This window comes from Haliaeetus albicilla, chromosome 13 (genome assembly GCF_947461875.1).
Source record: "Haliaeetus albicilla chromosome 13, bHalAlb1.1, whole genome shotgun sequence".
Lineage (NCBI taxonomy): Eukaryota > Metazoa > Chordata > Aves > Accipitriformes > Accipitridae > Haliaeetus > Haliaeetus albicilla.
In genome coordinates, this window is record NC_091495.1 from 43,042,113 (window position 1) to 43,067,394 (window position 25,282).

Sequence of the window (25,282 nt, forward strand, 5' to 3'; positions counted from 1 at the left end):
CCGCTCCGCTGCTGAGTGCGCACGTGGTGCCGGGGCGCGCTGCCCGCGCGGGGGACGCAGCGGCCGGTGGGGCGGGGCCGGGGTTCTGTGCCGGGCGCCGGCCCAATGGCGGAGCGGCCTCGCCCCTCTCCGGCGAGGAGCGGGCCAATGGGCGCCGCGAGCGGCGCCGCGCGTCAGGCGGGAGGAGGGGGAGCGGGGTGGGGGGGGCGAGCGGTGCGGAGGTCACGTGGGGCGGAGGGAGGCAGTTAAAGCGCGGCGGGCGACGGGCGGCGGCGCCAGTCGGAGGCGGCGGGGGCGGCGGCGGCGGCGGGACGCGAGCGGGCCCTTCCCGGTGAGCGCGGCCCGGCCCGGCCCTGCCGGTGAGCGGCGGCCTACGGGCGGCGGCGTGGGGCGGGGGCGGGGCGGGCACATGGCGGCGGCGGAGGAGGAGGAGGAGAGGGCGGCGGCGCGCGCGGGACCGGCCGTTACCGGCGCGCGGGAAGAGCCGGTATCCGGTACCCGCCTCCCCCCACCTCTCCCCCGCCCCGCTAAGCCCCGTCTCTCCCGCAGGATGAAGAACGGCGCAGGCCATGGCGCGGCAGCAGGGCCCCAGTCCCCGCGGGCGGCGGGGCCGTAGGATGGCGGAGCCCCCCCACGCCCTATAGCCACCCCCCCTCCCCTATTTAATTTTATACCTAATTTATTAATACCTTGCCCCGCTCCTCACACCCCCCTCCCTCCCCCCAAACCATGGACCCAACCACTGCCATGCCCACCATCCCCATGGCGGGCTTCCTCTGGATGCTGGTCCTGGGCTTCATCATTGCCTTCGTCCTGGCCTTCTCTGTCGGCGCCAACGATGTGGCCAACTCCTTTGGCACAGCGGTGGGCTCGGGAGTGGTGACCCTCCGGCAAGCCTGCATCTTGGCCAGCGTCTTTGAGACGGTGGGCTCTGTCCTCCTGGGAGCCAAAGTCAGCGAGACCATCCGGAAGGGGCTGATCGACGTGGAGATGTACAACTCCACGCGGCAGCTGCTGATGGCAGGTTCAATCAGTGCCATGTTCGGTGAGGAATGGGGGGCTCAAAATGGGGGGGGGGGGCAGCATGCCCCAAGGTGCCCCTATGGCAGCTTTCTTACCAGGCTTTTCTTTTCCTTCTCCTCCAGGATCTGCTGTGTGGCAGCTCGTGGCTTCATTCTTGAAGCTCCCCATTTCTGGTACCCACTGCATTGTTGGAGCAACCATTGGCTTTTCGTTGGTCGCCCAAGGGCAAAAAGGTGTCAAGTGGTCCGAGCTGCTAAAGATTGGTAAGTCTGGCTCGTGTGAGGCCTCCATGTGCCCCCGGGCTTCCCATTCCAGCAGCGGGATGCTGATCCTGCCTCTTCTCTCCTAGTGTTGTCCTGGTTCATCTCACCCCTCCTTTCGGGCATCATGTCTGCTATCCTGTTCTTCCTCGTCCGGAGGTTCATCCTCCGTAAGGTAAGGGCTGTCCATCCCATTTTCTGACACCTAGGGGCTCCCGGCTGCTCCCTTATCTGCCTGTTGGGCTGCTTGGTTGGCTTATGTGCACCACAGCTTCTCCAGGCATGTCCATCATTCTGTTGACACTTGGGTGAGCCCTGCAGGAGGAGCTGAAGGGATGGGAGAATGAGACCTGTAGCCGCTCCCCAAAGCAGAGCCTGGGAGGTGCAGAGGCATCGCTTCACCTCCTCCAAAACATCTGTGCCAGGAGTGTCCTGCCTGGCCTCTGTGGAAACAGCTGCTGTTTCCAAGTAGTGAAGTAGGCTAGAATTGATAAGATCAGAGCTGCTTGTTAGGCTTTTCCTAAGTCCTGGTGCAAGGCTGGACCTCCACCTGTGTCAGGCTGCAGATGAAGGCAATGACCAGCAGCGATGGCTTTTTTTTTAAGACAGGAGGGCCAGAGTTGTCCCTGGCACTGTGGAAACTGCTTTCCTCCCATCTGGGGCCCCAGGTAGGGGTGAGGGGTGCTTAGGCTGGCTCCAGGGACATGCTCCCACTGTTGGGTGTGTCTGAAAGCCCAGAAAGAGAGATTGGGCACCCAAAGGTGCTTGAAATGGAGGCAGCAGCTTTAGACCTCATCTTTCTGAGGTGATCATGACCCTGGAGCGCAGGATGCTGCCAGCCCTGAGCAGGGGTATCCAGCCAGCTGTACAGAGGAACTCCAACATTTTCTTCTGCGTATTTGAGGTTACCTTAAATTATTTCAGGTTTTAGCTCTAACTATTTCTGGTTCAAGTGGTGTTAAGATCTTATCGCTGCTGGTTTCTACCTGGCAGCCCTTTAAAACAATTCAGCGTCACCGCTGTCAGAGCAACCTTGCGTAACTGGCCTTTCAAAGCTGGGCTGGCCCCGTCATGCTTCATTCTGGTGCTGAACAGTCCGGTTGCTCTGTCCTGCTCGGCATTTGGTAAGGCTCAGTGTGTTTGTACCGACACTAGACACCAATTGCTGGGCAGCAGCAGAGATTAAGCGTTCCTGCTGCTCGGGTGAGGGCCTCTCTGTGCAGGTATGTGGTCAAATAAGCTGCTTTGTGGGTAATGGACTTTTTTATTTCATACAAGTCAGCTGGAAACAGGTGAAAGCTTTGTCTGACAAATGGTTTTGTCTGAAAGTGCCTGGGGAGTTGAAAGAAAACATACGTGCAGCTGGAGACTGTGGAGGTCCACAGGCTGGGGAGTCTTGTGAGGGGTTCAAGAGCCAGGCAGCCCCTTGCCGCAGGCGCAGATGAGATGCTCCGGCCTTGGGAGTGGTCGGATGCTTGTCTGGTCCTGCCCTGGCTTCCTGGGGAGCCTCATGGGACCCACAGTGTTGTCCCATTGTCTCTGCCCCCAGGCTGCTGGAGGGGGTCTGACAGTGGCAGCCCTGTGGGTTATTCTCTAAAAGCTGTTGGGAGCACTGGCTTTTGGCAGGGCTTGCAGGAACATGGTGTTTGAGTTGCTGTCGGCAGTTGACTGAAGGCACAAGCCACCTTTTGGGGAAGGGGCTGTCGCTTGGCTGCTGTGCAGCCCTCAAGGTCTGGCTTCCTGCAGCACTGATCCTTGTTTTGCAGGTAGATCCTGTTCCCAATGGCTTGCGGGCTTTGCCCGTCTTCTATGCCTGTACCGTGGGGATCAACCTCTTCTCCATCATGTATACCGGTGCCCCTTGTAAGTACGCGTCAGAATACTTGAACCTTAATTATTAAATTTTTTATAAAACCTCCATTAAATGCACGATTTACCCCTTTTTTGCTTTACAGGGCTGAAATCTCCTAGAAGGCGGCTGGCCTGTGCCGGTTACAGAAGGCTGCAGGCTAGCGTGCGCTGAGTTCTGGGCTAGATAGTTGCCCAACCAAAGAGACCTGCTCAAACTAAACCCCTCCAGACCTTTCTCCTTAGACTTCACAGGACTGGCAGATAACATGACTTCCCCTTACCTTCTCTTACCTGTGCTAAAACTCAGGTACCCGGCTGCCACTGAAGAGATTCCTTGGGCTGCCGGTAGCGAGGCTAGGAGCAGGGATGGAGGCTGTGCCTCCTGATTCACCTTGTCACTAAGAATAAAGTAATTATCCCTGACAAGAAGAGCTGGCACCTGTACTGAGAAGAGGAGTTTGTACTTCAGTTTGAGAAGCCAAATTGAAATGCTTGTTTGGCTGTTGTGTAGGGGGACAGGTTGCGGGCAGGATGAGGAGAGGACTTGGCAGGGGAGGGTGGCTTTGCCTGCGGAGCTGGAGCCTCCGTAACCTCCGTCTGCTGGAGTGACTTAGTGTGAGCTGTTTTTGGTCTGAGCATGGGTTTCCTGTTGTGGAGGAGTTGCTGGAGGTGGGGTGAAGGCAGTCAGTGCTGGCTCTGCAGGGTTTTCTCTGTAAACAGTGGCTGGAAAAATTTTTGAAGGGATGTCAGCTTCCCTTTCCTTTGGCTTTCCAGCCTGGGGAGAAGGCAGGGTTGCTGTGGTGCTGCTGGGGGCATCGGGGCTGCAAAGCAGCAGTGATGCTGCTCCAAGATCACTTTGTACCTTGGTATCCCCAAGGTGGATTTGTGTTTATCCCAAGTCCTGAGCTGCAGGAGGGCTGGGTGAGCTCTGTGCCACTCAAGTGTGGGGTTTGTAGCCTTCAGTGAGCCGGGCTTGGTGTAAGCAAATAGCCACATGCATGGGTAAAATAGCTGTGATGTTGCTGGTGGTGCATTAGGAGCAGTAAATTATTGCCTGCAGTGGAAGATGCAGGATTTGAGCGGTCGCAAGCACCTGATACCCCAACTGGGGCTGCAGCAGGCTGTAAAATGCAAAACGTTTTCTAGAAGTCATGCTGCATGTGAGAATGCTTGTAACTAGGTCACATAACACCTTGGATGCCTTGAAGCTTGAGCTTAAGTTCCTAGGGACTTGTCGGGCAGGAGAACCATCTTCCCCCAGCAGCTGGAGGAGTTAATGGAGACATGGGGCTCTCGAGTGGGAGCAGCCCAGGTCCTGCATATCATCTCCCCGACTGGGGAAAGCGGCGCTGTCGCCGCGGCAGCTGTGCTGGGTGTTTTTGTGTGTTTTTTTTTTTCTTTGACATTGCAGCAAGTGAGGAGACAAGGGCTGTGAGGAGCCTCCTGTCCCTGCTCAGGGCATGCACTGGTCCCTGATGGGGTTTGAGTTTGGGAGGGAGGGGAAAGTGTCTGCATGTGTGAAAGATTAGCTTGTGATGGGGGAGATGTAACTGTGGGGGGAGGGCTTCTGTGTGGGTTAAGCTCTCAGTGTGGTCAGTGATGGCTTTCCACTGGCATTTCTCCCTCGCAGGCGAATTAGCTCAGGGATGTTGCAGGTGGAGTCCCTGTGCCGGGAAGAGCAAAGTCATATGTCGAGGAGGCTTTTGCCCAGAGGTTTTCAAAGATCCGTTGTTTTATTTCCTAGTGCTGGGCTTTGACAAACTTCCTCTGTGGGGTATCCTCCTAATTTCGGCGGGGAGTGCTGTTGTCTGTGCTCTCGTCGTCTGGTTCTTTGTATGTCCAAGAATGAAGAAGAAAATTGAACGTAAGTAATGCCTCTCTCTTTGCAATCATTTGGGGAAGGGCACTCTCAGACTAACCAACTTCTTTTCCCAGTGGGTGATCTCATTAGCTGCAGGGCTGTTATTAGCAGGGATCCTCAGCTTCAGTTATCGCTTAAGCTGCTCTGCAAACCCTGAGTCACTGGGGCTCGTCTCATCAAGCTGGACCCTGTGTGCTCTTAACCTGCAGCAGCACCAGAAAGCTGTTCCCTGGGTCCCCAAAATAACCCTCAAAGTAGCTGTTGTGCTGCTGAATGGTGTCTGGCAGCTGATTTCTGAGCAGGGTGATCTTTCCTTGAACTGCACCGGACAGCAGGCAATACAAATGAGCCTGATTTCTCTGTTTAATAGAAAAGAAAAGGCAGGAGACAACCTGCCTGTTAACCGGTGTAACCTTTAATCCTCTGCATACCTGCTGATCAATCTTTGGCCTGGCAGATGCAGATCACAAGTTTAAAGCCGTGTAAGCTGATGAAATCCTTTCCCTGTAGCACAAAAAAAAAAAAATCTCTATTGAAAGGCATCCAAAAGAGCAGTCCTGAGTTCTGCCTCCTGAAAGCTACAGGCAGCTCTCCTGGAGCCGTGTGTGGTCTTGCATATAAATTTTGTGTGCAGTCTGGGGCACTTAAGGAACTGGAGATGAGGGGATAACCAGTGTCCTTGTCAGACTGGTGTAATTGGGGTGTGACTAACAGCTTTATAGCTGCCCTTGACATTCTTCTAGCTGTTCAAGCTTCGGCTTAACTCCTGCCTGCCAGACAGGCTCCCCTGCCTGCTAAGGCAGCCTGCCTGCTGGAGAGCATCGCTGGGAGGAGGTGGTGATGCAGGGGGAGATGAGCTCTGCAGGGGCTTGATGCCAGGGTGAGGGGCTGGATGTGACAGCCTGGCCCTTGCAGGGAGCAAACTAGCTTGGAAATGGTTATGTTTGTGACAAGGAGGTAGTTTTTGTTGTTGTCTGAAGGAGCTGACCTCATGTTTTCACCTGGAGAAAACATGCTTTTCCTGGTAGAGGGGGAGTAACAGCCTCAGCTTCCAGGGCTTGGTGCCGCTGGCTTGGCTCTTCCAGTGGGACAGGAAACCAGGCTGCCCTCGGGAGGTGTTTGTCACCCACCAGTGGGAGCTGGAGAGGAGCCCAGGCAGGCGAATCCTCCCGGCAGGCTGGAGCTGATGGGCTGGCAGAGGAGCTGGGCTCTTCTGGGCACCTTCCCATCAGCTTCAGGGGTCACGGCCACCCCAGAAGTGGGTCCAGAGCATCCCACGGCTGGCGGGAATGGGACAAACATGGCTCAAAGAGGAAGCTCTGCTGTAGGAAGAATGGGCATAAAAGCCCCATAATGGTGCTCACCACACCCCGTGTGGGTGGGTGGGGTCTAAAAATAGGAGATGAGCTGGCTTGTGATGGTTTGGCTGTTATGCCTGGGACAAGGTGCGACTGCCCAGCAGTTTCCAAAGTTCAGGATGGGGGGGAAGCTGTAAATTCTTTATTTGGCTGCCATAAATCTGAGTGGTGAGGGGTGTGGGCTTGCTCCTGGTTTTGGGTGTAGTGGTGGGAAGGGGTTTGATGGCAGCTGCCTCCCTTCACAGGAGAGATCAAATCCAGTCCTTCTGAAAGCCCCTTGATGGAGAAGAACATTAGCCCGAAGGAGGACCATGAGGAGCCCAAGGTGCCCCTGGGCGATGCCAAGAGCCCTGTTGCTGATGTGGGGTTGGCTGCATCCCACCGGGCAGTGGTGGAGGAGAGGACAGTCTCCTTCAACCTGGGTGACCTGGAGGAGGCCCCGGAGCAGGAGAGGCTCCCCAGCCTTGACCTGAAGGAAACCAGCATCGACAGCGGTGAGTGGTGGGGGATGATATGGGGGTGCCAGCGTGGTCTCCCCCCACCCCAGGTACCCCTGGGTGCTAAACCCCCACCATCTCCCTTGGCAGGAGCCGTTCAGCTGCCCAACGGCAACCTTGTCCAGTTCAACCAGGCCATGGGCCACCAGATGAGCTCCAGCGGACAGTACCAGTACCACACTGTGCACAAGGACTCTGGTCTCTACAAGGAGCTGCTGCATAAACTGCACCTGGCCAAGATGGGGGACTGCATGGGGGACTCGGGGGACAAGCCCCTGCGGCGCAACAACAGCTACACTTCCTACACCATGGCCATCTGCGGCATGCCCCTGGACTCACTCCGTGCCAAGGAGGGAGAGGAGATGGAGAAGCTGACGTGGCCTGTGGCGGACACCAAGAAGAGGGTCCGCATGGACAGCTACACCAGCTACTGCAATGCGGTGGCCGATGCCCACCCGGTGGCTGATGTGGATCTGAACACAGCCCAGGTGGAGATGGGTGTCAGCGACTGCAAGGGCAGCAGTAGCTCCCTGGAAGAATGGCATGACCAGGACAAACCCGAGGTGTCCCTCCTCTTCCAGTTCCTGCAGATCCTCACAGCCTGCTTTGGCTCCTTTGCTCATGGTGGCAATGATGTCAGGTCAGTTGGGTCAGCGGGAGTGGTGGGGTTGCTTGCTGGGGCTGGTGCCCAACTTGCCTAGAGCCTCTGGCCCTCTAGACCAGCTCTCCTTTCTCTTCCAGCAATGCCATAGGGCCCCTGGTTGCACTCTACCTGGTCTATCAGACGGGTGATGTGGCTACTAAGGTGGCAACTCCCATCTGGCTGCTGCTCTATGGAGGTGCAGGGATTTGCATTGGCTTGTGGGTCTGGGGAAGGAGAGTCATCCAGACGATGGGGAAGGACTTGACTCCCATCACACCATCAAGGTAAGGTCTGCCTTGGGGCAGGGGGAGGCTTCAGGCGGTCCTAGAGCTGCATCCTGCCCTTGGAGCCCTTCTCCATGCTCTTTTTGGGGGTTCCATTGCTCAGGTGGTGGAGCTGGGGCATGTGTGGCCCCATAATGCTTCCCTGCATCCCTTGGGGGGCGTCAGTCTGGGGCTGCTGGGGGTCTGGAGAGCCAAGTGAGAAGCTGACCCTGCTGCACAGGGTCTGCCTGGGTAGAGCGGTTCCAGGTTTGGCTTGGGCTGAGCCAGCCTGATGTGCTGGGTAGTGCAGGGGGTCCGGTGCCTGGGTTCTTATGTGCTTTCTGTCTCTGCAGCGGCTTCAGCATCGAGCTGGCATCTGCCTTGACAGTGGTGATCGCCTCCAACGTTGGCCTCCCCATCAGCACAACCCACTGCAAGGTAGGTGGAGGTGGCAGGAGGGGGATGGTGCTGGCTTGGTATAAGCTCAGCTTCCCCCAAATCCTGGTGCTATTAAGGCCGAGCTGTGGGGGAGGTTCCAAACTAGGCTGCTGGCCAGCCTTCAGGTCCCAGCTCTGCCATTTGCATCTCAATGTGGGGTGGCAGCAGCTGCCCAGGGCTGGGGGGAGTCCCCGGGTGAGGGGGCACTCGAGGAGGTGATGGGAGAACAAAACCCCTTTGATGGACTCCAGGGCTCTGCCAAGCAGCCATGGGAACGCGAGTGCTGCAGCGCCCTGTCCTCATCACTGCTCTGGGATGGCAGCTCCTTGCCCTGCTCTCCCAGCATGGTGTCTGCTGGGTCCCCAAGGGCTGAAGCAAGACCCTTGGCCCCATGGCTGAGGCTTTCCCTGGGCACCCCTGGACAAGGCTGTTGCGGGGTGGTGGGCACCCCTTCCTGCTGTGATGCTGAGCTGTGCCCTGGCTCCTCGGGCAGGTGGGCTCCGTGGTCTCGGTGGGCTGGCTGCGTTCCAGGAAGGCGGTGGACTGGCGCCTCTTCCGCAACATCTTCATGGCCTGGTTTGTCACCGTCCCCATCTCGGGTCTCATCAGTGCTGCCATCATGGCTGTCTTCAAGTACGCTGTCCCGAAGGTGTGAGGGCACCGGGGCTCTCACTGCTCCTGCTTCCCTGCTGCCACCCTCCCCTCCAGGAGCCGGGGAGGCTTTTCCCACCGTGGGATGGGGGCTACCATCATCTCTGGGGCTTCCTCAGTTCTGCGTAGTGTTGTCACTGAAGTATTTTTTTTATATAAATGTCTTGGCGCTAAGTTTCTAGAGGGGGTGCAGTGATGAGGCTGTGCCTGCCCTTGGTGTGACTCCCCTGCTGTGCTGTAGCTTTAGATTAGCAGTTATGGGAGGCCACTTTTTTTTTATTTTTAATGACTTAATTAAAATCCCCTGGCAGTGATTCCTCTTTGAGTAAGGACTAGGACTGGTCCTTGCCCCTGCTGGGAGGGCTTGGGGGCTGTGGGGCATCCCCCCATGGTGGGCTGTGTGTGCTGCGTTCAGCTTTGCCTCCATCGCTGTAGTGGTGCGGACATCAGGCGCTGCCCAACCATCCTGCTCGGGGGTCCCTGGGGGCAGCCCCTGGCCTCCCCCTCACTGCTGCTACCTCGGACTCAATAAAGATTTCCTTCTTATGCCAGTGCTGATGCTGATGCTGGGGCTGGGGTGGCCCTGGGCACTGTCCCCTGTCACATGCTGCCCCATGGCCTCTGCCCTGCCCCTCCTTTGACCCACGCCCTGGGAGGGAGCTGGGACTGGGGCAGCTGATAAGAGCCCCACGTGTCCCCCAGTGTCATGGGACTGGCTGTAAACAGCTCTGGGCTGCACCCCAGCCCTGCATAGGGGGGTTATCAGGGCCCCACACCTGGGGGGGGGTGGCAGTTCCTAAGCCTGTTACCAGCCTGATTGCCCCCAACCCTGGGGCTGCAGCTGCACCTGCTGTCCCCTCCATGTCCCCATCCCCAGTGATGCTTCCTCCTGTTCCAGGGGGCTCAGCCCTGGTCAAGTCCAGGCAGGGGGGGACCCATGTCGGTGGGTCGGCACCAGGGTGTTGCAAGAGCTGTGGGTGATTGCAGAGGGATGTAGGACTGGTGCTGGCTGAGGCAGCTTGGACACCTGTGGGCCCCTGGGGGTGCTGAGCCCTGCCTGGGGGTAGAGGTGTGAGGATGTGTGGACATGGGGGCTTGGGAATGTGCCCCGTGGAGTTTGGGGTGTGCCTGGCGGAGCTGTGTGGGGACGTGACTCACGGGGATGGGAACATGGATGTGAATCAATGGCATGGGGATGGGGACGAGTCCCGTGGGGATGGGAATGTGCCAGTCGGGCCCCATGGGGATGAGGACGTTTCCCCCGGGACTGGTCTATGTCCCGCGGGACGTGGGTGCCCCTTCCTGCCCCCATCCCTCCAGTGTGAGGTGCTGGGGGTGGCCCCTGGTGCCGGACCCCCCCACCACCAGTGCCGCGCGGCCCCCCTCCCCTCTTCCCAGCTCCCGCCCCTCTCCGGGGGGGGCGGAGGGGCCCGGGGCGCCCATCGGGGCGGTGGCGGGGCCGGGCCTTGACCCCGGTTAATGATTCGCCGTCGGTCGCTCCCCGCTGCCAGCGGCCCCGCTGGGCAAACACCGGCCCCGGGGCTCCGGGCCGGGCGCCCGCGGCCGCTCCTGGCGCCCTCGGGGCTGGGGCCGTGGGAGGGCGCTTCCTCCGGGGGGGGGCCTTTTGGGGGTGCGTGAGAGAGGCATGCTCTATTTGGGGGTGTATGGAGGGGCGCTGCCCCGTGGGGGGGGGTGCACGGCGGGGGGATGGACTGCCCCCCCATTTTGGGGTGCACGTGGGGGGATGCTGCCCCATTTGGGGGCTCATTGACCCATTTTGCGGGGGGGGGACGCACGGGGAGGGGGAATCACCGCCCCATTTTGGGGGTCACCACCTCGGGATCCCCCGGGTCCCGTCCCGGCAGTTGCACCCGGGGTGGGGGGCCGGGCCGGGGCCGGGGGCCGGGTCGGGGCGGTCCCGCGGGGCCCCGTTAAAGCGGCGACGGCTGGAGGCGGCGGCCGGAGGCGGCGGCGATGGGCAGCGAGGGGGAGCGGGGCCCGGCGGCGGCCCCGGGCCCGGGCGACCCGCGGGCGCTGCGGAGGGACTGCCAGCACCGGTGGGGCCGGGGGGCGGCCGAGGGGGGGGGTTGGGGGGCAGGAGCGGGAGAGAGGGGGCACGAGGGGGGGGCGATCGGGGGCAGCAGGACCTGGAGCTGAGGGGAAAGGGCTGGGGGGGGTGGGCAGGTGGTGGAGGAGGGCATTTGGGGGGGGCAGGACCCGAGGGAAGGACGCCAGGGGTGCAGGTACGGTGAAGGACCCTTGGGGGGCGGGGGAGAGGGCAGAGGCCCTGACGGGACCCCCCGTGTAGACAGGCTGGGGGGGCAGGCCAAAACAGGGGGCTCAGTATCCCCCCTGCCTGCCCTGCACTCCTCTCCCTCCCCCGGCTCCATTTCCAGCTCAAAAGCCCATTTTTCTCCCCCGGCTCCATTTCCAGCTCAAAAGCCCATTTTTCTGCTCCAGTAACTCACTGTGGGGCCCCTGGGCCAGGGCGGGCACGGAGCCCCCGCAGCCCCCTGGCCAGGAATGGGGGACATGGGGACAGGTCCCCCTCCTCTGTGCCACCCCCAGCCCTAGACAACCCCTCACCCCCATACCTTCCCCCCCCCTCCCTGGTCACCTCCAGGATCTTCGTCAACCGGAGCCTGGCGCTGGAGAAGATCAAGTGCTTCGGCTTCGACATGGACTACACCTTGGCCAGTGCGTTTTTGGCGGGGGGGGGGAGGCTGAGGCAGGGTAGGAGGGTGGCGGGAACCCCCCCAGCCCATGCCCATGCCACCCTCCCTGTCCCCCTGCAGTGTACAAGTCCCCTGACTACGAGGAGCTGGCCTTCGCCCTGCTGCTGGAGCACCTTGTCTCCATCGGGTACCCCCATGAGATCCTCGCCTACAAGTATGACCCCACCTTCCCCACACGGTGAGTGCCGGCGGGTTTTGGGGGACACACAGGGGACAGGGTGAGGGGGTGTCGGTAGGACCCCCACCCGCTGACGGGGTGTGCGGCACAGGGGGCTGGTGTTCGATGCCCTGTATGGGAACCTGCTGAAGGTGGACTCCCACGGGAACCTGCTGGTCTGCGCCCACGGCTTCCGCTTCCTTAAGGGGTGAGTCTGGGACCCCCGGGGGGGGACAGACAGGGGGGGAACTCTCGATATGGGGTGCAGCTCCGTGCTCCTTCCCCAGGGCCGAAATCCTCCACTATTACCCCAACAAGTTCATCCAGCGGGACGACATGAAGCGCTTCCACATTCTCAACACCCTCTTCAACCTCACGGGTGAGTAAGACTCCCCGCCCCCCCTGCCCCAGGCCCCCCAACCCCATCGTGGGTTGCTGCCCTCCCCCTGTGCCCCCTGCATCCCCTCTCACAGCCCCCTCCCCAGCAGAAGCCCACCTCTACGCCTGTCTCGTGGACTTCTTCACCAACTGCTCCAGATATGTCAAGTAAGAGGGAGATGGTGGGTGGGGGCTTAGACCTGGTGGGTCGGGGATGGGTGGAGTGGGGGGGCGGGGTGTCTCCCCTCGGCAAGGCAGCCCCTTCAACCCCCCCTTTTCCTGACCGTTGCAGCTGTGACACCGGCTACAAGCATGGAAACCTCTTCATGTCCTTCCGCAGCATGTTCCAGGATGTGCGCGAGGCCATGGACAGTGTCCACCTCTCGGTGGGTGCAGGGGGCTGGCAGAGCTGGGGGGGGGGGGGGGGGGGGCTTGCTGGGGGGCATGCTGAGAGTACTGGGGACACCCCCCACCCCCAGGGAGGTTTTGGCCAGACCATCCATCCCCTCTGCAGGGCTGCTTAAAGGAGAAGACACTGGAGAACCTGGAGAAATACGTGGTGAAGGATGTGAGTGTCTGCGGACCCCCCTCCCTGTGGACCTCTCCTTACTCTGGTCCCCTCAGCTGGGTCCCCGTGGCCCCCCCAGACCCCCCATCCTGACTTTCCCCTTGCCAGCCCCGGGTGCCGCTGCTGCTGAGCCGCATGAAGGAGGTGGGGAAGGTCTTTCTGGCCACCAACAGCGACTATAACTACACCGACGTGAGTAGGGGGTGTGTGTGTCTGTCTTGTGTGTCTCACCCCCCCACCCCCGGGTCCAGCCTGCCCTGGGGGGGCCCTGGGGGTGGCAGAGCGCAGGCAGGGGTCTGCCCTCCCTGGTGACAGTGGTGGAGATGCCGGGTGTCCTTGCAGGCCATCATGTCCTACCTGTTTGACTTCAGCGATGGGCACAAGGTGAGTCTGCCCCCGGTGTGGGACGGGTGGAGGGTGCAGGGTGCCATTGGCATCCCCTCCCTGAGCCCCCCCAACCTGACACCCAGCAGGCCGAGACCCCGCAGCGCCCCTGGCGATCCTATTTCGACCTCATCGTGGTGGACACCCGCAAACCACTCTTCTTCGCTGAGGGCACTGTCCTGCGCCAAGTCAACACGGTGGGGACCTCTCCACTGCCGTGGGGACCTCTCCACTGCCATGGGGCCAGTGGGCACTGTCTGGGCACCACAAGGGCTCCCGCAGGCATGGGGGGGTGGATTCGCAATTGGGTGGGCACTGAGCAGGCACAGGTAACAGTACTCCCCGTCCTGGGGTCCTCTTGTCTCGTAGGATACGGGGAAGCTGCGCATTGGGACGTACACCGGCCCACTCCAGCACTGCGCCGTCTACTCCGGCGGTGAGCGCCCGGCCGGGCTCCATGTACAGCTCAGGGGAACGTGCCCACACCGTCACCCTGACTTCTGGCTGTCGCAGGCTCCTCGGATGTGGTGTGTGACCTGCTGGGCGTGAAGGGCAAAGACATCCTCTACATGGGGGACCACATCTTTGGGGACATCCTCAAGTCCAAGAAGCGGCAGGGCTGGCGTACCTTCCTGGTGGTGCCAGAGCTGGCCCGCGAGCTGCAGGTCTGGACGGAGAAGAGCGGTGAGCAGCACCCGGCCAGGGACACAGCCAAGCCCAGCTAGGGGAGGTGGCTTGGAGCCTCCTTCCCCCCCTCTTTGATGGCAAAACCAGCCCCGGTGTGGTGTGCCCGGACACCCCGTGTCAGTTGTGCTGGGCAGCAGTGGACATTGCCTGCACTGAGCTGGCCCTGTTACACTTGCAGAGCTGTTTGAGGAGCTGCGGAGCCTGGACCTTTTCCTGGCGGAGCTGTACCAGTGAGTGGGCACTGGGCGGGCAGGGGGCATGGGGCGGGGGGGGTGCAGGCACCCATGGGGGACCCTCCAGGCGAGCCCCCAGCCGGGTCTCTCCCACTCCAGGCACTTGGACAGTGGCAGCAGCGAGCGCCCGGACATCAGCTCCATCAAGCGTCGCATCCAGGTGATGCCTGGGGCACCATCCCAGTCGGCACACGGCTCAGCCCCCCCCACGGATTTCCTCCTCCTCCTTGGAGGGGGGAGCACTGGGGGGGGTGTTGGGTGCCCTGACCACCCAACCCGCTGCATGCGCAGAAAGTCACGCACGAGATGGACATGTGCTACGGGAAGATGGGCAGCCTCTTCCGCTGCGGCTCGCGCCAGACACTCTTCGCCAACCAGCTGATGCGCTACGCAGACCTCTATGCTGCCTCCTTCATCAACTTCCTCTACTACCCCTTCAGCTACCTCTTCCGAGCACCCCCTGTCCTGGTATGCAGCTCCCAGCCCCCCCTGCTTACCCACCGTGCCTCAGTTTCCCTCCCTGCCTGGGGTGGGGAGGCAGGTACAGGGATGATGGAGGCGTTTGGTGGGCACCCAACCCCTTGGCTGGTCGGTGCTTGGCCCCTCTCTGCAAGCCTTCTCCCTGCCACAGATGGCACACGAGTCGACGGTGGAGCACGGCCGCCTGGACGCAGGGGAGGCAGGCACGGCTCTGGCACCTTGGCTGGCCCAGCATGGCCACCCCGGCCAGCAGGTGGGTGGCAGGGGACTGAGGAGCAGAAGGGCAGAGGGGTCCCAGCACCAGTAACCCAATGCCAGTGGGGTCCTGTGCCCACTGAGCCCCCCACCTCCTTCTCAGGTTGCTGGGGTACGCCAGGACTCCAGCGGGGAGGAGGAGGATGATGGAGAAGCCTGAGCCCACCCCAGCGCCGACGGCTGCTGAGCTGGCAGTAGCCAGCCCCCAGCAGGGCATTCGGTGGCCCCGGACCACTTGTGCTGCCAGCCCGAAGCCACCCGTGGTCAGCTACCACCTCCAGTGGCCAAAGGACAGCTGGTGGCCCTAGCCCATGCCCCATGTCACACCTCTCCCCGTGCAGCACTGCCCTTCTCCCGACTGTCCCAGGAGTTGGGAGAAGGGCCCCCCAGAGCCCACAGGCTGCCCGGTGCCCCCACTTTCACTCATGGGTCCCCTCACCAGCATCAGCTGCTTCTCCCAGCCCGCTCGACACCAGCCTGGGGCCGCCCAATGCCAGGGAGAGCCGGCAGTGCCACTGCTGCGGGTATCACTGGAAACCTGCTTTGGACGGATCGGTGGTCCCAGCAGCCCCTGCCCCTCCAGCTTCAGTGCCTGGCCCAGGCACCACGGCACTGGGGCCTGGCTCCTGGTGGAGGTGGGTGGATGTTGCTCAAGCACAGAAGGGCTCTGGAGGCAACTGCTGCTCCCTGGAAATCCCTTTTACTCGCTATTACCCTCTTCTGTTTTCTACCCGTTTCTATATATAAAAGATGCTCAAACTCCTGGCACCACGGAGACATAAAATTGGCTATTTTAAAGGAAAACTGCTTTGCCCCTGAGCCTGGGAGGTGGGGGCAAAGGGCAATTCCCAAATCCTCAGCCAGCAGCTGGGACAAGTGCAAGCCCCTGGGCAGAGGGTGGCAGCCCTGAGACACCCCCACTCTGCCGGCACTGTCCTGCACACCAGAGGAGGGGGCCAGGCCTGCCACCCTCTGCAGACCCGTGCCAGGAATTCCAGCTACTGCTCTAAGACTTCTTCCAGCATCAAGGTTTCTCAATAAAGATGCTGACCCAACGGTGGTGGTGACTGTGTCAGGAGGAGGCAAAAGGGTGGGATGAGGACTGGACCACTGTTTGGGGACAGGGACATGATGACAGGGCTCCCCTCCACCCTTCATGGCAGCCGCACCGCTTTACTCCTCACAGCAGGGAAACCATCCCAAACCACAGCAACAGTCCCTGCAGCAGTACAGTCGTCTGTCCCCCCGCCCCATCCCACCAGCAGGAAACGAAACTTGTCCAGGCAGGGAGAAGGGGAAGAAAAAAAAAAAGCCTAAATCGTGGAGAGCGCAGGTTGAAATTTGAACTGGCCAATAGAGACCCACCAGGTGCACCGAGGTGACCCTCCTGGCTAATAGGGATTAAATGCCCACAGGTGGGATTTGACAGGGCTATAAAGGGGGTCCCGCCGGAGGACACATTGGAGTTAGTCCTCCTCGGAGTGGTGGGGCTGCAGGCGGAGACTCCCCCTCGGGTCGGGGCACTACCCAGCATAACTCCTCAAGGGAGAGAGCACTCAGCTTTTGGGTGAGTGATATGTGCGTTTTGGAGCCATTACTTTAAATCTTGGGGATTCTTAAGTCGGCTGTGTAGTATTAATTCTCTTTACATCATCGAGGCTGTGGTTTTATAAAATGTTACCGGACTTCTAATTAACTTTTACTGAAGAATAAATCTGAGTTTTAACACCTGTTGGATTTGGTTATGCATGCATCCGGAACAGTCTTGTCACCAGCTGCCTTGTGCCACCACTTGTTCTCGGTGCGAGGACAGCCCTTGAGGGAGGTGAGGCCACTGTAGGGGCCCTGAGCGCACTAATAGGGCTCAGCTGCCCTCGCTGGCCTGTCCCAGACCCCCAGCCATGCCCAGGGGGCTGGCAGCCTGCACTGCTGCGTCCCTAGGACCTCTGCGCCCCTTGCATGTGCCACCTTCACTGTCCTCCGGGCCTGTGTGGGAGCTGCTGTGGTCCCGCAGGTACCCCAGGCCCTGCGGCCCCTCACCAGTCTGGCGTAGCTGGTGGTGCTATGAGAGACACGAGCCATGGGGTCTGTGTGAGCCTCTCAGTGGGGAACATCCAGATGCTGTCTGGGTAGGGTGCAACACAGCTCTGGAGCAAATCCCTCAGGACATTGCTTGCAAAACACCGGCAGGTGCCTGGAGCATTGCGGAATCTGACTGACATCATCCTACAGCAGGAAAATCGGGGCATGCGTCACAGCAGAGGAGCCAAGGGCAGTCCCAGAGGACACAGCCCATCTCCAACCCCAGACCTTGCACACTACTCACTAGGCCATGCTACATCTCTACTGCAAGTTTTTATATATTTAAAACAGCGCTTATATATTTGAAACAGTGCTTATTATGTGCCACCGCTACATATTTACATCTGTGAGGCAAAAGAAGTCAGCGGAGCATGTGCAAGGCAGCATGGGGAAGCAAGCAGCCTGCACCCCGCCGGGAATCCTTCAGCAGCACTCTGGGGGATACAAACTCAAACCCTCCAGCTCCGTCACCTCTGGCAAAGCCTTGTTTTTCCGGAAGAAGAACTGAGTCTCCTCCTCAGCATCCAGGATTTCACTGAGGGATGACACCACAGGGTCATGGTCCTTCAGCATCTCTGGGTAGCGGCTCCCAGCCCACCCTATCCGCAGCGAGCGCCGCACTGGTGTCACGAGTTTCAGCTCCTGGCCTTCCAGTAACTCCTTTCCTCTGCGGAGAAGACAAGACCCTTTAGATAAACCCTGCAGAGGAGTGCTGTCACAGAGGGCACTTGCTGCCAGGAGCAGGCAGCTCAGCCTTACCTGGATGCAGACGTAACTTGTAACTTGATTGAGATGGGCAGGCTGGTCAGGGGCTTTCCCGTCATGCAGGGAGTTGCTACCACCTGCTGCCTCTCACTCGGGCAAGGCGTTGTAGGCTCCCAAGGAATGGGCTGCTCAGCCTTTTCCCCTGACAGGAGAGGAAAAGGGCAGCACTGTTGCAGAGAGCGGCAGCTGGGGAGGGATTTCAACACTGCAGTGCTCCAGACGTGGACGAGGGCACCTTGCTACAGAGGCATGCTGGGCCGGGATTGTGCCCAGCCCTGGCAGAGGAATCTTGCCCAATTTTTGAGGATCAGGATTCCGGACTTTCACAACACTCGGTCTCCATCAAAGTCAACAAGGACACAGGGTGCTGGGACAGACTGCAAACCATGCTGCTTCCCAGCGTGCAGTGGCAGGGAACCCCAGGCTGCCCATGCTCTAGCCTGCCCCCACATTCACATTACCTTCTGATGTTTGGTCTGCAGCCTTCAAAATATCAAGGACAACTTCTCTGAGCTCCTGGAGTGGCTACAGGAAAAGCAAAATGCGGGTCAAGGCAGGCCTCACTTGGGAATGGAGGCTGGAGTTATAACTGAATAGGAGAAAAGGTTTTTGCTGCATCGCAACACCCTGTGCTGGAGACAGTGGCAAAAGGCTGCAGAATTTCCCTTCTCTAAGTGAGATCTGTCAGCACGCAGGCACAGCTAAGCAGCCATCAACCCCGCGTGGGTAAATCCCACCAGATGCTGCAGTTACACCGCCCAGAACAGCACAGAACTGCTGTCACATTGCTTCCAGCTACAGCTCCAACACGGCGCGGAGTACGTACGTGTCCTCCCCCTGACCCTGTGCATGCCCGCACAGCACTGCCTGCTTGGCTGATGAAAGCGGGAGGTGTTTCTGTGGGACAAAACCAGCAGCTCAAAAGGCTTTTTCACTGCTGATTAGTGCTGCTAAACTCATCCCAAAATCCAATCCCTGGATCTTGAGGAAACCTGCTGCTGCAGAGGTGGGGAACATGGGGAGCTACTGAAGAGAAGCATGCCTCACTCACCACAGCACCAGCGCAGACTGCTGCTTTGTACAACCCCATCACGTCAAAAGGGCCGCTCCGGGCAAGTAGTTTTGCTTTGCAGGTCCAGAACTTGGCAAATTTCTCTGCCTGGGGCACATGGGACAGCACTGCAGAGATCTCCTCTGCCTGGACACCCTAGGAGAAGGGGAGCAAGGGCCAAAGGTGTGCACTGGGGAAGCTGTCAGTGCATAACCACTCTCCCAGCACTCTCTAGGAAAAGGAGGGTCTGAAGAGTCTGGTTTTGCAAGTCTCCTGAGTGACCATGTACAGATAATAGCTTTACTGCCTCTATTTTCCCCTTGGTAAAATGAGTCTAGTATTTCAGAGGGTTGTCAAGGGATAGACTCTTCAGTGCTGGCACTAACAGAGCCACTAAACCCCAGAGCGGGGCTAGTGGTCAGCATTCCCAGAGGTGATAATTCACAGCAGCTGTAAGGTCCACCAGGGATATACCTCGTGCTGGCTCAATCAGCCTGGATTGCTGCCACAGAAATTTCTGCTGCAGACTGCACTGCCAGGTACCAGGAATGACACACACAAGTCTTGTGACCGGGTTTTGCTCTCTTTTCCTGTTAGTGCATCTCGCTGCATGCCTTTGGCCTATCTGTAACTCCACGAGGACTTTTAATTGTCCTACACATGATGTTACCCCTCTGGCCACTGCAGCTAAGCGAGCAAGAATGCTTGCTCCAAACCCTTCTATGCTGCTCTGGGGACATGGCCCTCCTCTCCTGAGATGCTCTGGGAGAAGAGGAGCCTGTTCAAGCATCTCCTTTCCCATTCCCACCTCCTCAATGAGCTTCAGGCACTCAGTTAATATGTTGTTGATCTTCTCCAGGCAGAGCTGCTCTGGTTTCTTTTGCTCTTCTTTCTCCTTGACAGTTCTGCAGGACAGCTTCACTGCCTCTTTCTGAAGCAGCATCATAGGTGGCCGCTTGTATGTCTTGCCTTTGGATGCCAACCACTCCTGCAGCTGTTTCCTGTCAAAGGACCAGGGGATCACTGTTACCACCCCAGCAGACCGCCAGCACTCACCAGGCTACTGTTTTCCCTTAGAATCTCCCTCTAGCCAACTTCAGCTGCTCAGGAAGAACCAGTTCATCTATCCTAAAAATGTATCTATCTGAGCTCTAGGCTGGGAAAGGAAAACCCTCTCAAGTTTAAGCGTGCCTTGAAGATAAAACAGGACAGCGGCTGCATGTTCCCCTCCCACTTGCTGAATCAGTGGGAGAGGAACCCAGGGTACCACCAAATCTCATCCCCACCCTCCTCTTTTCTGGGGCATCAACCTCCAAACAGGCATTCACTGATAAGAGGACTTTAGACCCTGTTTCCAACAGGTCAGTGCTGGTTCACCCAGTTAAACAATTTAAACTCTGCTGTCCCCTGGAGGCGAGGACAGTCTCAGCCAAAGCTGCTACTCACTTACGATCTGCAGCCGACGGGGTCTTGGGAACACGCCTAGCCTGCATTCCACTTGCCTTCGGCAGCTCTGGTTTAAGCCTCTCTCTCCTACTCCTAAAATCACTCTCAGTTGCTTGAGTTTTGGAGCTGTGTGTGCTGCGAGGCTGGTTTTGGGGGACTGTCACTTGGGATGCTGCTGTGGGTCCAGGAGGCACCACCTTCATGTCCTTCCTATCCACCTCCCCTTTAGCTGTGGGCTTTCGCCATTGCGTGGTGCCACCTGGTTTCAGGCTGGATTTCAGGGTTGTGGGTCCCTGGGGCCTGCTGGAGGCCACAGGCTTTGTGGGAGATCTTTTCGTTTGGGGGGGTCTGCTGTGGTAGTTAAGATTTCCCACTGGAAGTACGCCAAGTGGCTTTCCTATGGGTTGTCTTGCTGTATTCGTTTGTTTCTGGTTTGCACCTGGGTTTTTATGTAGCAAATTAGTAGAAGTAGTAAGTAACTGAGGGGGCTGCAAGGGCTGAGTTTTGATAATTGGTTTTTGAGACACACTCTTTGAGCCTGGCAGGGTTTTCCTGACTTTATCCTGAATCGGCTCTTCCTTAGCCTGGTGGCTATTAATTCTGTCCTTTGGGCCCATGATGGTTCTTGACATCGTGGCTGAGCTTTGCCTGTGAGCCAAAAACCTTTTGTTCCCGAGATTGCTTCCATCAGACTGAAAAACTCTGTTCAGCACAGGGGTTGTAGAGGCTTGTGCTTGGACATTTTCTTTGCTGCAGACCAGCCTGTCCCGCAGGCCCTCATTTAGGGAGCAACATGCCCCAGGAGCGGGGTGGTCGCTTCCAGTCTGAAGTGCTGCAGTGGTGACAGTCTCCTGTGCAGGCTTCTTGTTCCTTTCTGGATTTAGGTGACCAGAGGCTGAAGCTTGGAGCCTCCCTCTGGGCTGCGTAGAGTGGCTCATGCTTGGCACAAGCCCCACGGGAAGCTTTGCACTCTTCCTCGTCTGCTCTGGACGCACCACCGCTGCTCTCTGGAATGTATTTGAAGACTTCTGCTGAGCAGCGTGGCCAGCGTGCTGTGTGGATTTGGCACCAATCTTGCCATCCCTCTGAGTGCCTTTCATCGTGTTTCTGAGAATATCCTTCTTGTTCCTGTCAACCTGGAGAGACAAAGCGAACCTCAGCCCCAAGGTGAGCTCAGCTTGGTCAAACCCTGACAGCTTGCTCCTGCCCCAGCCCTGGTAGCCCAGGGGACATCCACACGAAGGCCCACAGTGACGAAGCAGTTGTCAACAGAATGATAACACAACACCCACCAGCGCATGGGCAGAGGATGAGTCTCCCACACTAAGTTCTTCTGAAAAATTATTAGTTGACTTATTACCAGCTATTTAACATTCTCTTGACTGCACCCTATTTGGGGTCAGGAACACACTAGCCTGATTTGGGTACCCTGTTCTGGCCAGACTTGCTTCGAGCGTGAAATACAAAACTAAACTCAAAAGATTTCTACTTACATGGTCTAGCTTAGAAACTGTTTCTAAGGGTCGATCCAGGTGATTCTCCCGGTCCTTTAAAAAGGGTCTGTAGGAAGTCAAACAATATATCAGGTTATTTAACAGCTGTTGCAGAAAAGGTTAAACATCTAAAACACCATTGGTTTTCTCAGTGACAGGAACTTATGAGTAGGTTTTAGAAATCAAAAAGCTGTCAAGGAAGTACCACGTAATATTAATTCTTTTTCTTTTGCATGGCAACAGAAAAGCAACACAAAACATTGACATCCAAGATTGTCACAAAACTTACATCTTCCACTGACAGCAAAAGTAACCAAAATCATTCCTGCAGGCAGGGGGGGCTGGCAGGCAGGAGACGGCAATAGGTTTGGAGGCTGCTGCCTCTGGCTGTTGTCCGGACTTGCCCTGTATACGGCAGACAGCTGAGGTGCATCGGAGTCAGCTGCTGCTGTGCTGCAGGTCACAGCAATGTCTCGGAGCGCATCAGCCGGGGCTCACTCTGCCACGGCGAGCCGCAGCACTGCAGTAGCTGATTCACCAGTGCCTCAGCTGCCCAGGCAGCAAAGCGGGAGGTGGGGCAGCAGCCCTGGCTGTCAGGTCCCATCCTCTCCTTCTCCTCCTCCCTGAATCAGAGCCCTCTGACAGCAACCAGCTGCAGGGTTCTCCCACCCCTCTGCTCTGGAGCTAGCAGCTCAGCTATTAGGGAAGATTAATGCCCGTGCAGATATTTTTCTGTAATGAAATTCCAGAGAGTTAGGATATTGTCCTCTATTCTACGCAAGTGGTGTACTATGCCATAAAGAAAGATCATGAATCTTCTCCCCTCATTTCTATTATACTAGTGGTGTTTTCCAGAGCCTGGCACCAGGGACTGGTTGGCTTTCTCTCGTCTCTGATCCTGCTTCCCTTTATCTCCTCACCATGGAGAAATTTTATGGCTTCCTTTGCAATACAACATCACGAGAAATACTCACTGCAGTGGGGAATCTTTCGAGTGTTCAGGTTTGCCAAGCACATCAGCAGTTTCAGTTAAAAGCTTTGCAGAAAGGTGCCTTGCTACCTGCAGCCTGCAAGCCGCTGCTGCACTCACAGCAGTGTATCTGCATGCAGCCCCACTCCAGAGGAACTAAGCAAGGCAGCAAAGGGATCCCGGAGCCAGGTAACTCATTTGGTAGGTGGTTGTATCTATATCCTTTTAAATGCACTGAAAATGCCCCTTTCTAATATTAAGCTATCCCAGAAGGCCACTGAAAGTTGCCATTAAAAAGCAGTGGTGAGACTTGAACCAGCCTTTCTTCAAGATCCAGTTAGGAGGCTGAGTTATTAGCAAAATGGGCCTGTTCTGACAGACTGAAGAGCTGAGATAAGAAAGTTTCACGGAGACTCAGAAAATACCCAGAAGAGACAATATCAACCAGCAGGAAATGTCAACACTGAAACCATCCCTTTGCTCCTGCTGCCAGTAACTCTACAGAGCGCTGCCAGGGTGCTGCAGGGGCAGAGCCATCCCTGGTCGCTGCCTTGACAGCAAGGCGTTGGGATGAGGCAATTCTCTGTATGCCCATGAATTGCTGCAGAGAGAAGGCAGACACTGGCAAGCCGGGAAGAGTCAGCTATACCTCAGAGAATCACCAAGTAATTTGAGTCGGAAGGGACCTTTACAGATCATCTAGTCCAACCCCCAGCATTCTCCTGACTTACTTTGCACTTGGGCATTTCAGATTTTCTTTGGCTGCTTGGTACTCTGGGAGCTGTCTTCTCCACTCTTCTGCAAAGAGATGGTAGGAAAATGCAGTGCACACACCACAACCTCAGTATTTGGAGTGCCAATAAGGATGGATTTCTTTTATATTCACAGCGCTACCGTACAGGTCTCCCAAGTTCCCTGGCCAAGCCTGGCAATGCTGTTCCCAGAAATTTCCAGAGCATTTCCATGCATGTGATATTGCCCACAGACTCATTGGCACATAAAGACCAGAGGTCTCCGATGCTTGCGGTGTGATGCCGCTCAAAACCTTGGTGTGGGGCTTAGTCAATTCGCAGAAGGAAAGGGGAGATGCTGCCAATGATCCTGCTTCAGCTACATATCCTGTAAGCCTGTCCCCTGCTGTGGCCAAGCCCTCTGCAGGCAGGTGGGAAAAGTGAGGATCGCCTCAACAGGGGGAGCAGGGGATAGATACCTCTGACATCCCCAGTTTGGCTGCGGTACTGGGGCATCTCATGGCAGGACAGCCTGGCCTGGCTGGAGTCCAGCATCGCCCCATCTCCAGGGCCTCGCCCCTGTCCCTAAAGCTGTCCCACCCTCATCCGATAGCCCACGCGCACAGGGCTCTGATGGCATCTCAGCCCCCACCCCCTTCCAGCCCTCTGCCCCCCCAAGACACCCTCTTCCCTTGACACTGCACCCCAGGGCTTCCACAGAGCCCCAAGAGCAGCGTGGCACCCCTGGGTGTCCCCAGTCTCCCCAGCACTCCAAGGCACACCCCAAGCCCCCCCCACGCTGCCTGCCCTCCCAAACTGTGTCAGCGCACCCATTTCAGGGGTACCCCCTGTACATCCCCTGGGGTACACCCAACCCTCCCAACGCCCCAGCAGCCACCCAGCCCGTCCCTTCCCCTCCACTCCGCCCCCCAAGGTGGACCCACCCCCCCCCCCAAGGCCACCCAAGCCTATCTCGGATCATGCCCTGCCCCCCCAGCACCCCCTATTCCACGGGGCACTGGCGATCGCCCCTGTCACCACAGGGTCCCCACAGATCACTCCCAGTCCGTACCCACGGGGGTGTCTCCACCCCAGAGGGTCCTCCGATCACCCCCAGCCCCCCGCTCCGCTCCCCCCCCCCCGGCCCCTGTTCCCCATCACCTCCCACCCCACAGGCCCCCAGGTCTCCACTCTCCCCCAACCCCACGGGGCCCCTGGAGCACCCGCGCCCCCCGGCACCCCCGGCCTCACAGGGTCCCCCCCACTCCATGGGACCTCGGGCCGCCCCCCGACCACTCACCCTGCGCGGCCGCCCCTGCCCGATCCATCCCGGGCACTGGCCTCTGCAAAACCCACTACCCACCCGCCGCCACCAACGGCCGCGCCGAACTCATTGGCCGCCGCCTTCTTCAAACCGACCAATGGGAGTGCGAAACTGCCGGCTCCGAGAGGGGTCGGCGAGCGAGAAGAGCCGTGATTGGCTAGAGGCGGGCAGGGAGGCGGTGACGACGCGTCCCCTCCGGCAGCCCAACTCACTGGAGGGCGGGGCTCGGGGCTGGGCGGGACCCGGGATGGGGCGGGGCTCGCTGGGCGCCGGGGGTGGGGCGGGTCGTCACGGCACCAGCGGCGGCCTCGTCAATTGGACCCGATTCCTGTCAATTAGCGCGCGGTGGGGCCGCCCGGCGTGGTAAGGCCGCCCGGCGTGGTAAGGCGCCACGCCACATCACTACACACCATGCTATGCGGTGCCACACCATGTGAGACCCTGTCACGCCATGCCACACGATGTCATGCCATGCTACAGCCCACCATGCCATGCCTCGGTTGTGTGTGGTGGCAGTTGCTGGGGCAGAGGTGGTGTTTTGGGTTTGTGTGGTGGGGTCTTAGTAGCGGGAGAGGGGCCGGCTCCTGCTCGAAGCTCCCCCGGCTCGGAGCCGGACCCGCCTCTGGCCCCGGCCAAGCCCCTCAGCGACGGCGGTAGCACCTCTGGGAGAACAGATTTCAGAAGGGGGACCCCCCGTG

The 25,282-nt window shown here is 58.7% G+C and overlaps 3 protein-coding genes across 7 annotated transcripts; 2 read left to right on the plus strand and 1 right to left on the minus strand.

The window, feature by feature from the left end:
• Positions 1 to 224: 224 nt before the first annotated feature.
• On the plus strand, positions 225 to 9,391 carry SLC20A1 (solute carrier family 20 member 1). 2 transcript variants are annotated; one of them, XM_069801256.1, is made up of 11 exons: positions 225 to 331; positions 550 to 1,045; positions 1,146 to 1,286; positions 1,373 to 1,458; positions 3,050 to 3,146; positions 4,879 to 4,998; positions 6,599 to 6,847; positions 6,941 to 7,490; positions 7,592 to 7,777; positions 8,110 to 8,194; positions 8,688 to 9,391. In XM_069801256.1, exons 2-11 carry the CDS (start codon positions 730 to 732, stop codon positions 8,847 to 8,849), a joined length of 1,992 nt encoding a protein of 663 aa, XP_069657357.1. In that variant the 5' UTR covers positions 225 to 331; positions 550 to 729; the 3' UTR covers positions 8,850 to 9,391. The 2 variants fall into 2 exon arrangements, with proteins under 2 accessions (XP_069657357.1, XP_069657356.1); XM_069801255.1 differs by having other exon boundaries at positions 233 to 359.
• A 1,362-nt stretch (positions 9,392 to 10,753) lies between these two features.
• On the plus strand, positions 10,754 to 15,777 carry LOC138688761 (cytosolic purine 5'-nucleotidase-like). 4 transcript variants are annotated; one of them, XM_069801259.1, is made up of 18 exons: positions 10,754 to 10,902; positions 11,469 to 11,542; positions 11,641 to 11,758; positions 11,850 to 11,945; positions 12,025 to 12,116; positions 12,211 to 12,283; positions 12,408 to 12,501; positions 12,630 to 12,683; positions 12,792 to 12,875; positions 13,026 to 13,067; positions 13,157 to 13,264; positions 13,437 to 13,503; positions 13,581 to 13,751; positions 13,933 to 13,984; positions 14,087 to 14,147; positions 14,279 to 14,455; positions 14,619 to 14,720; positions 14,826 to 15,777. In XM_069801259.1, the coding sequence occupies exons 1-18, from the start codon at positions 10,820 to 10,822 to the stop codon at positions 14,880 to 14,882; spliced, it is 1,605 nt and encodes a 534-aa protein (XP_069657360.1). In that variant the 5' UTR covers positions 10,754 to 10,819; the 3' UTR covers positions 14,883 to 15,777. The 4 variants fall into 4 exon arrangements, with proteins under 4 accessions (XP_069657360.1, XP_069657359.1, XP_069657362.1 ...); XM_069801258.1 differs by having other exon boundaries at positions 10,755 to 10,902; positions 13,154 to 13,264; XM_069801261.1 differs by having other exon boundaries at positions 10,760 to 10,902; positions 12,226 to 12,283.
• A 1,287-nt stretch (positions 15,778 to 17,064) lies between these two features.
• On the minus strand, positions 17,065 to 24,654 carry CKAP2L (cytoskeleton associated protein 2 like). The gene is made up of 9 exons (XM_069801257.1): positions 24,561 to 24,654; positions 23,261 to 23,327; positions 21,560 to 21,626; positions 20,067 to 21,202; positions 19,429 to 19,621; positions 18,621 to 18,776; positions 18,031 to 18,094; positions 17,564 to 17,711; positions 17,065 to 17,471 (listed from the first exon to the last, which is right to left on the minus strand). Exons 1-9 carry the CDS (start codon positions 24,586 to 24,588, stop codon positions 17,228 to 17,230), a joined length of 2,103 nt encoding a protein of 700 aa, XP_069657358.1. The 5' UTR covers positions 24,589 to 24,654; the 3' UTR covers positions 17,065 to 17,227.
• Between the last annotated feature and the right edge of the window lie 628 nt (positions 24,655 to 25,282).